The 9,719-nt window shown below is 36.4% G+C and overlaps 2 protein-coding genes across 7 annotated transcripts; one reads left to right on the forward strand and one right to left on the reverse strand.

Moving 5' to 3' along the window:
* Nucleotides 1-8,428, reverse strand: LOC122533723. Of its 6 annotated transcripts, none has more exons than XM_043663714.1 (6): nt 5,338-5,820; nt 4,145-4,467; nt 3,759-3,973; nt 3,335-3,652; nt 2,862-3,011; nt 1-2,714 (listed from the first exon to the last, which is right to left on the reverse strand). In XM_043663714.1, the coding sequence occupies exons 4-6, from the start codon at nt 3,650-3,652 to the stop codon at nt 1,383-1,385; spliced, it is 1,800 nt and encodes a 599-aa protein (XP_043519649.1). In that variant the 5' UTR covers nt 3,759-3,973; nt 4,145-4,467; nt 5,338-5,820; the 3' UTR covers nt 1-1,382. The 6 variants fall into 6 exon arrangements, with proteins under 6 accessions (XP_043519649.1, XP_043519646.1, XP_043519647.1 ...); XM_043663711.1 differs by having other exon boundaries at nt 3,715-3,973; XM_043663712.1 differs by lacking the exon at nt 4,145-4,467 and having other exon boundaries at nt 3,715-3,973.
* LOC122533728 (nuclear protein localization protein 4 homolog) lies at nt 4,511-7,277 on the forward strand. The gene is made up of 4 exons (XM_043663727.1): nt 4,511-4,645; nt 6,357-6,508; nt 6,576-6,714; nt 6,796-7,277. The coding sequence occupies exons 1-4, from the start codon at nt 4,526-4,528 to the stop codon at nt 7,111-7,113; spliced, it is 729 nt and encodes a 242-aa protein (XP_043519662.1). The 5' UTR covers nt 4,511-4,525; the 3' UTR covers nt 7,114-7,277.
* Nucleotides 8,429-9,719: the final 1,291 nt, after the last annotated feature.

Here is a 9,719-nt window from a genome sequence, read left to right on the forward strand (position 1 = left end):
TTTCTTTTGTTTTTTTTTTTTTTTTTTTTTTCCTGATCAGACGACGAGGCTTACGATCTACATAGTAGTAGTTAGGCCTTGCATACATTTTCATGTTGAGATCTAATCTTAAATACAGTTAATTTACGACGGTCTGCCAGACCAGACGGCAAAGAGCAAAAAGGGAATAGTATATCTTTCGAGTCATTCGATAGGAACCGCAATTTTCCTCGACTCGTTTCATCGCGCAGTTACTTATTCCCTTTTAGCTCCTTCTTCTTCTTTTTTTTTTCTTTTCTTTTCTTTTCTTTTATTTCTCCTCTTGAAAAAAGAAACGGAACGATACATGATCATTAACCGGACGAAATAAAATTTGGCCCTTTTACGCGCCGACGTATCGTTCGGTTAATGTTCTAAACGACCTGCGTATGTGGAATCACGACTTTTTGACTTTTTACGAAGTCACGTATTTCGTATTATAAAACAAAAAAAAAAAAAAAGGTTCTCGCCTGTACGTTTTGTTTGTTTGTTTCTTTTCTTGTTTGTTTGTTTTTTTTTTTTTACAAATATATGAACATATGTGTATACACATACAAGTTTGCCCCCATTTTCCGTACGTATTCCTCATCTATACAATGTTTTTTTTTTTTTTCTTCTTTTTGTTTTCTACTACCTATGACCCTAAAACATTAGCAACGCCCGCAGGGCGCGACGCCGTTGATCACGGCATTTCTCTTAAACCCCCCGTGCGATACCCTCTATATCAACTATACATAGCAATATGCCAATAGCCAAAATAAACGTCGAACTTCTTCTAAAACAAACGTCGTACAGCTAGAAGTCGTATCGATATCACGATCGATCTTGAGGTACGTATTTATCGATCATCGTCGTTATTGTAGATACAGAATCTCATTGATTCCCAATCAATAGCAAAATATGGATTTTTTTTTATTTCTTCTTTCTTCTCTTATGCGTCCACGTTTTAAAAATAGATTTCAATATCTTTAGAATTCTATTGTTAATAGTTAATTAAATTGTGTGACTCATACGGAGCATCGCGATTCATGGAGCTATATGGTCGCGACGGTGTCTCTCAACATTTAATATCATTTGTCGTCGGATATTATAATATACATATATATATATACGTGATTTTTTTTTTTCTTTTGTTTTGTTTTGTTTGTTTAATTAAACACCCCATTCCCTGTATCGAACGCGTCAGAGATACCGTCGCGAACTCGTAAGACCCTTTTCTGTGTGTGTTTCTTCTTCTTCTTCTTCTTCTTTTTTTTTTTTTTTTTCTTTTCTTCGTTTTTCAGTTATCTATAGCGGGAGAACGTAAAGTATACGGGTAGTACTTGATTACCCTTCGGTATATACTAACCGTAGTAATGTTACCGTTACAATTTGCCACACTTCGTGATTAGAATATTCTTCGTAGGCTTGCCCGTTTGATCGCCGAACGTCGATATCTTCTCGACTAATTCCAATCCTTCAACAACGTGGCCAAATATCCCTGTGAATCCGCGCATCTCTTGCAGTATTATACGAAACTGTGAACCGACCATACCAAGGTTATCGTGCCGCTTCTGCGTTCTCCGCATTCCCACTGCACCCCTCACTGCAGGGAATTTCGTGTCGTCCGGCATAAAGTACCCATCCTCGAATATGCTTCTTCCTCCGCGGCCATTGTTCAGCTCAAAATCACCAGTGATCACGGACTCACCCTCCCAGCACTGAAAAATCGTGCAGCCCTTGTAACCGACTCCGACTTCACCGGTCGCCAGAACACTAAAATTTTTGGCCATTTTCGGCGCTGCATCCGGCCTCACTTCTATCACGATACGGCCATGCGGAGATCCGTTCACTTCGATGTTGAAATAATATAGAGGATAAGGGTTCGAGGGCCCTCGAAGGGATGCTGCTATTCCGCTGGACGGCGGTTGAGAGGATGAGTGGACGGTTACCAAACTCCCGCCGCCAGTACCGACTCCCTCCGGTATAAATGTCGATTGTTGCTGCGGATGTAGCATCGCGTTCGGTGGCGCGGGCGGAACGGGTTTAACGGACGGCGAACCAGGTGGAATGAGAAGTTGCTGCGGGGTTGCCGGCGGCGGTGGACCTTGGTGTACATGAACGGAGCCCGGTGGAGCTGGTTGCGGCTGCATCATGCTCGAATGATACTCTATAGAACCGTTTTGCATGTGTTGCTTACTAACTACATGTCTCGAATATAGCTGCGACATGCAATAATTTGCGAGGAACAGTATCGGATTCTGTGAAGCCGCCAAATGATTTGGTAATCTACCGCCATTGCTGGTTCCTTGAGAAACGATCGGTTCTCCCGTGTGTATCCCAGCTAACGCTTGTTTCAACAACGCGAAATCAAACACCACTCCCGAGTTACCAATCAGATCGTCGAGTTGGCACTGCAACATCATTTCTTGATACTTCGATTGCAATCTCTGTTTCTCTAGTATGAGCTGCGAATGCAAATTGTACACGTCGCTAGGGCTTTCGATCATCTGAAGACTAGCTTTCGCTTTCCCAAGTGTTTCTCGCGCGTCCGTTATCTCAGGAAAATGACTCCAGCCGTTCTGAAGATCAGTCTCGACGTGTGTTTTCAACGTTACACAAGCCTCCAACACTTTTATTAAGAATTCTCGTTGTTGCATAGCCAGTCTTTGAATCTCGGTCGATAGCTTTCCCATAGCAACTAATTCCAATTGAACCTACAAAACACATCATCAACATGCATCTTCGTTCGATTCGAATATTATTACCCGCTGGCTATCGATATCTCTTTCACAGATGCAAAACTGTGTGTATATATCGATCACACAAATGCACCAGCAAATAAAATTCATTTTAAAACTTACGTCGGAGATGAGTTGTTCTTTGGCATCAGTTTGCGATTTAATTTGGTGACCTGGGTGTTCCTGTGGAGTGGCACATGCTCTACAAAGCGCCGTGCAACATGTCGCACACCACAATGCCAAAGGCATTCCGTGCGTGTGACAATTCTCACTCTGTAACAATATTGTAATAATCATAAATTTTATACTTTTGTTTCTTCTCTACGGTGTATCGTTAAATCAACGCAATATAATACAAAAGACAATCACTCCATTCGTTGGAGACTTATATACAGAATTTTATATATTAAAATTATCTCTCTATCTTAAATGGAAACTATTGCAGACCTTATAACATAATCCTATTAGAAGCTATCTTGGTATGGCTTCAGAGCTACATACTTTCTTTACCATTTGTGTATGTACTGGCAATGCAAATAACCAAAAATCATTGACAAAGAAAAATTATCTTCAGGTTTGGATTAGGTAGAAAGTACCTTTCTTTCCTTATCGTTCGTTTTCCCAGATGTGTTGTTCGTCGTGATTTTTAAGTGAGACAAATTATTCGTTAGAGCAAGGAGAGAGGAGTGCGTCGGCAGAGCGTCCGGTCCTTGATCACCCAGGTCCGTCCTCTTCCAACAATGCGCGCAAAACAACTCACGTCCCTTTAACAAATTGTTTTCTATGCAACGCAAGCAAAAGTAATGCTTGCAACTAAGATACTTCGGGCATTGTTCCGCGTCGTTATACTTCTGCTTGCAATAACTGCAAAGCGTCAGTTCCTCTAAATCCGTTAGAACGCTTGGATCCAGCATCTGAAAAAGAATAAAAATATCATTCGTTATATCTCTTTATAGTTTGAAAATGTTTTACATACAATGTATGCGTCTGCATGGTGAAACTACAGTTTAACAAAATTACATGAAAGAGGATCCATATAATTTGAGGAGGAACGAATTAGATGAAAATACACAAGAAACGTTTGTTTCGTTACTTAGGAAAATAACATAAAGGTCGTGTTTAATACGTTTACGTATTCCTAATAACACATCATTCAACATTTAAACTGTTTTCTTTTCATCTTCTTCTCTCTTTTCTACTCTCTCCTTTGTTTTAAGTGATACATCTTATCGCCTCTAGAGAACAGTGGAAAACGTGACTTTAAATTTATCGAAAAAAGAAAATTGTTGAATACTGAAACATATTTATATTGCATTATTCAAGTAATGTTAAATATTTTACACATGTTTATTTCATTTATTAGTACATACATACATGCGCTCTCGTTTATAATATATATTTCTTACAAGATTTTACTTCTCTGATTGTTCAATGTGATTCGATTCGTCGCGTGAATGGACAACGAAAGTATATACGTTTCTTTTTTTTTTTTTTTTTCGACAAGGAAACAAAAGAAAGAATCTCCCAGTACAATGTATAAATTAGCATCGTAATTCTTTTACTTAGTTTTTTCCTTTCTGTTATTTTCATCCCCACCCCCTCCCGAGTCGTTTGTACGCTGTAAAACTGTTCCACGACACGCCACATAAGTTCAATCGTGCTATTTCATCGCATTGTCTTTGAGCACGAACTTGTCCTCAAAAGGTTAGCCTCTTATCTGACACATTGACTACACAACAGCAAAGTTATTATGCAACAATTTGGCTAGCACCATTAATACGTAAAAAATGACATTCATTGAGAGAACACGCATGCGTGGAAAATCCCGCCAAAACGTAAGGGGGTCGGACAGTCGAAGTTTTGGGATTTACCATTCGCCAACGGAGGAAAGTATATTAAAGAGAAAGGTGATTAACAGAAGAAGGGGGAGAAGAGGGGATGAAGAGGGATGGACGTATATAAAGTGGTCACATTTCTTCGCTCTCCGGCAAAGCGTATTTCAAGCACCAATACGATACAACCTTCGGTCGTATGATATATGGATTCTTGCAGCCTCTTATCGCCAAGTTTTTTCCGCGATATTACGCTGTCATTACTTGTGACAAGTCCGCGATTTAAGTTAAGAAACAATTCGAATATACGAACTACTGCGTGTTAGGCAAATTCCGCGCGGGAATATTAGTTCGTTCTCTCAGTCGTAGTATCGTTTCATGTTGTGTACGTACACGTTTACTTTTTTTTCTTTCTCTACCTCGTTTTCGTTCTCGCTCTCGTTTGCCAATTCTCTACACACTTCTTTCACTCTCTCTCTTTCTATCTTATACACACGCATACATATGCATGCACATACTCGTCTCTTTTCTCGTGCTCACAATGGCATACGCACACACGTACGGGCGCGCGCGTGCGCGTGCCACAGAGAACACGTACACATTGAGGAAGAGACATATGCTTTTCCTTATCACGCATGCAGGCACGCGCACACACGCACATACATACTCTCTTTCTCGCTTTCCTCCCTCTTTTCTCTCCCTCTCTCTTTTTCTCTTGCTCGCTTGCTCTTTCTTTCGTTGGATTGTAGGAGCGTAAATGTCCGTACCGTGTATACGACTCGCGATCGTCTCCTTGCCGCGCGATGGAGGCTGATCGTTGGCACTCGTCACTCCTAGCGTAATACCGTGACGACGATTATTCCGTAACGTTTGGTCGAATATACGATTTAAACTTTAAGTTACATCGGGATTGACGTAGTATTGTGCGGTTCCGCACGCAGGAATCGCGAGCACTCCGACGTTTTTTTATCGCCACAGTTGCCGTCGAGAGCTTTTAACGGAAGCTTTTTCGCTTTTTTCTTTTTTGTTTTTTTTTTGTACTTTTTCACGTTACGAATTTACGCTTATCGAACGTCGTGAGTTATTATGGATAACATAACGACTGCCCGCCGGTAACGCGGCGTTACTTCAGTCTTAGCTCGTGCGAACGTTTTGCCACATCATGATGTTTGGTTCACTAAACTAACCACTAGCATGGCGGCGACGACCGACCGACCGACCGACACACACAGCGCGCGCTAGTCGCTTACGCTGTTGCTCTCTCCTCTCTTCGTCCCGTATCTTACCCCCTCTCGACAATCCTAAACCTTCCTCCTTCTCTTTCTCCCTCTCTGTTTCTCTTTCCTCTTTCCTCTTTCTTATACACTTTTGGGCTCTACTCGCGGCAAACGGTGCCGGCCTATCGTCTGCGGCTTTCACCATTGCGCGCGCATTTGACCAACCACTACGTTAATACTCGTATTATGGACTTGCCTTCACGGTGCTTCTCGTAACCCTAGTTACACTTGTCTTCAATCGACCAATGAAATTCTCTAGATATTACCCGACTTCAATAGTCCCGTCAGGGCCGTCTCAATGTATTTACTGCATACTTTTTTTTCAAAATATTTTCAATAAAATTTACTTGAACTTTAATTTCACGCTTGCGATTTTGTAGTAACAAATATTAAAAAAATAACACAGACGTAGGGTAATTCTAAGAGGATTGTTCTAAGTAATGTAATAAAATTGAAATCAATCTTTTTGTATTTTATTTAACTTTCTGTTTCTTTTTTGTTATGTCAAGGAAAAAGATTCTTATGGAAATGAAGTGTCAAGGCTAGCAAGACCTTTGCCGGTAGAATATTTATTGGTAGATATACCTGCATCTACGCCACTCACTCCACAGTCTACTTTTTACATTAGTGATAATATCACGCCGTTTTTAATTGAAAATAGGTATGTAAAAATTGAAATGGTACTGTTTTCCTAAAATAGTTTTAACATCAATTTTACATGATTATAGACTCATCGATGGGCAAATTCAAGAATTTAGTTCACTTTGTTCTTACATGCAACAATTTAGTAAAGAACAATTTCTAGAAGCAGTTTCAGATTTTCATTTGTTAATTTTTATTGCAACGATGGATATGTTTCCAATGAAGGTACAATGTACTTCCTATTAAATACTGTCTACTTAAGAATCTTATTTCATTGTTGTAAAATATGCTTATTTGTTTCTTTAGGATCATATGTTGCCATTATTAGAAGCAATTCGTACAAAAGATAGAGAAAAAGCTGTAGAATGGTCATGCTCAGAACAATGGGCAACAGTAGAGCAACTCATATCCGAAACTACAGCATCTACGTCTCAACCAACGTTTGATACTAGTTCAAGAATTTCATCTTCTGCACTTCCAGAAGGAAGTGGAATAGCAGTTGGTACAGATCCAATTGTAAATTCACCACCTGATCAAAGACTATGGACTTGCTCACATTGCACTTTTCTCAATGCAGCAGATTTTGCAATGTGTGAAATGTGTGGTTTGCCAAGGAATACGTAACAAACTGTTATTATATTGCTTTTGTATGCAATTAAAGGTGCTGTCCTTAAATTGCTATTTTGCTCCCGCAGGTTCTTGCGGATAAAAAAATTGTTTTCAACGCATACTTGGCTTTATTTATGAGTGAATAAAAAAAGGAAAAAAATATCTTTTACTGAAACCTACTTTTCAGCTTTCCTTTTTATAGTAACCCTTGAATATATTTATAACCATGAATAGTGTATAAATCTCACAAAATGTAACAATTATTTTTTTCTATATTGTACTGTGAATTATTATGATTGCAAAAATTTTAATGTTTATGTATTAAAAACCTGAAAATCTGCATTAAATATTAAAAGAAAATTGATAATTATTATATTAAGTTGCTATGAAATTTATAAAAATAAACAAAAAGAATAAAAACTGTAGTAAGAACATTAATTGTAACAAATTATGATATTTTTTATTAAATATTACTATATAATTGTACAATTATATAAAAACTTTAGGTATCAAATAACATTTATCTAAAAAAAAAAAAACTTTCCAATACACACAAAAGTCTTTTATTTTACTGATATAAAATCTTTACAGCTAATTCTAGAAACAACAGAATTGGTGAAAGTAGAAATTTTTAATTCATCCTCCTCAATTTTATATAATTTTTTTATCAAATTGAAATCTGTAAATTCAGGCAATCTTGAAATTGACACTCTTTCTCCTTTTATCATGTCCATAAATATTTCTGACTTTGAATTTTTATTACATTTTTTATGTATTATCATTACTAATATATTTTTATCGTTATCACTGATACCAAATTCCGTTAATGTACGTGATATGTTCTTTGATATTGATAAGTTAAACAATACTTCAGTATATAAAGTTCTTGTAGTGAGTTGATTCATCCTTGCGCTAATTGCAGCTTTATTAGCAGCTACTATTGCTTGCAAAGGATCCACTAAAAGCGCTGCTTTTATGATACAACAAGAAAGTTTACCACTCATAACATTTTTGCGTATTTCATTACAATTTTGTATATCTTTGAATAGATACAACGTACAGGCCATTTCTGTTTCAGGATCTAACGATATTGTATAATCATCCATCTTTCTCAATGTTGAACTTTCAATACATCAAATATTATAATTACTCAAATATTAATGTTGCTGCCGCAAAATATTTACGATTAATATTTTTCTATGTTATACACTGAAAGTAGTCGAAATAACTTTTTAACTTACGTTTAAAATTAACTGCATACCCATTTTAACAAAACATTTACTTGTTTTCGTATACTTGTTTGGTTATTCGTGTAGAATAAGCAAAATATGACGACCTTCTATTTATCTCACTAGAGGGCGACGAATTAGTAAAAATTTTTTGTCTATTTCTGACTAGGGTATGTAAATTGCATGCATCTAAAAGAAAATTTCCAAGCTTTTATTAGAATGAGATATAATTACTGGAATAAATTCTACATCTTTTCTTCTAATATATATACATATCAATACAAACGCTGATAACAAAACGATTGAAGATCGAATAGATCGTACATACAGCTGTATCAGTCATGAAATTTTGGTTATTATTTAAAAATGAATTAGTAAAACTAACATCAAAATAATGTTATAAAATCATATTTTATAAAATTTTCTGAAAATTTTAGTAAATTATGACTGATGAAAAACAATGCAAAAGCATATGGAATAAATTTTGCAGTTCTGGTAATATTTTTATAATGGTAATTATTACAAATTACTTTTAGTTGTTCCTTAGATGATTTATCGTTTGATTAGTAAGTAGCGGAGTTATTTGGACTTCTACGGAATTTAAATCAGCATGTCCTCCGAAAAAGAAGAAGAAACAGGCCGACGAAGAACTCAAATCACTGGACAAAGATGTAAAAGATGACATAGATCCCCCGACTTCAAAAAAATCACCATATCAACGTCCCAGTGATATTTGCCCGGATGTTAAATCTTATTGTTACATTAAAATGCAGGTAATTTTATGAGTTTAATATTTGATTCAGAATATTAAAATTATACTTGTAGAACACGTGACAATTTAATAATAATTCAACATAATTTCTTAATAATTCAAAATTTTATTATTTCTACGCGATTAAGAACATATTTCCCGTTACTTTTTCCCTCACTCTCTCTTGTATTCTTTATACTATTTATATTTTTTACAATATTATTGTCTCAATTTTTTAAAGTACAAAAAATACTTGTTAAAAATATTCATAGGATCCTTGTAGACCATGTTGTTGCGATGACAAACCAAAACTACCTCCTTGCCCTCCTAAACGTGCTCCACAACGACCACGAGAACCAATCTGTGGTTGCGAACTTTGTCAGAAAAATCCCGGTCATGAGAAATGCTGCATTAAGAACAAAGATTTCCACGGCATAGATATCAATCGTAAACATTTCGAAAAAGCATAAACATTTTTCTTTATTATATAACATTGATTTTATGCTATATTTGTTAAAATTAAATCATTAAAAAGAAGTGTTACTTATATTTTATCTAATGTTACTTATATATTTATGATACGCTTACGTCTTAGAAATTTTACGAATAATCTTATCGATTCTTCTTTTTCGAATACGTAG

Source organism: Frieseomelitta varia, unplaced genomic scaffold, assembly GCF_011392965.1.
Source record: "Frieseomelitta varia isolate USP_RPSP 00005682 unplaced genomic scaffold, Fvar_1.2 scaffold_548, whole genome shotgun sequence".
Classification (NCBI taxonomy): Eukaryota; Metazoa; Arthropoda; class Insecta; order Hymenoptera; family Apidae; genus Frieseomelitta; species Frieseomelitta varia.

What these genes read in the sequence shown, in the direction of transcription:
- LOC122533728 (XM_043663727.1), top strand. Translation starts at nt 4,526, where the DNA reads ATGACATTCATTGAGAGAACACGCATGCGTGGAAAATCCCGCCAAAAC. An exon ending in AAAGTATATTAAAGAGAAAG is followed by an intron (nt 4,646 to 6,356) that starts GTGATTAACAGA and finishes TGTTATGTCAAG; the next exon opens with GAAAAAGATTCTTATGGAAA. An exon ending in CCGTTTTTAATTGAAAATAG is followed by an intron (nt 6,509 to 6,575) that starts GTATGTAAAAAT and finishes ACATGATTATAG; the next exon opens with ACTCATCGATGGGCAAATTC.
- LOC122533723 (XM_043663709.1), bottom strand. Translation starts at nt 8,363, where the DNA reads ATGGGTATGCAGTTAATTTTAAAC. An exon ending in GTATGCAGTTAATTTTAAAC is followed by an intron (nt 3,653 to 8,339) that starts GTAAGTTAAAAA and finishes ATTCTTTTTCAG; the next exon opens with ATGCTGGATCCAAGCGTTCT. An exon ending in CGAACGATAAGGAAAGAAAG is followed by an intron (nt 3,012 to 3,334) that starts GTACTTTCTACC and finishes ATATTGTTACAG; the next exon opens with AGTGAGAATTGTCACACGCA.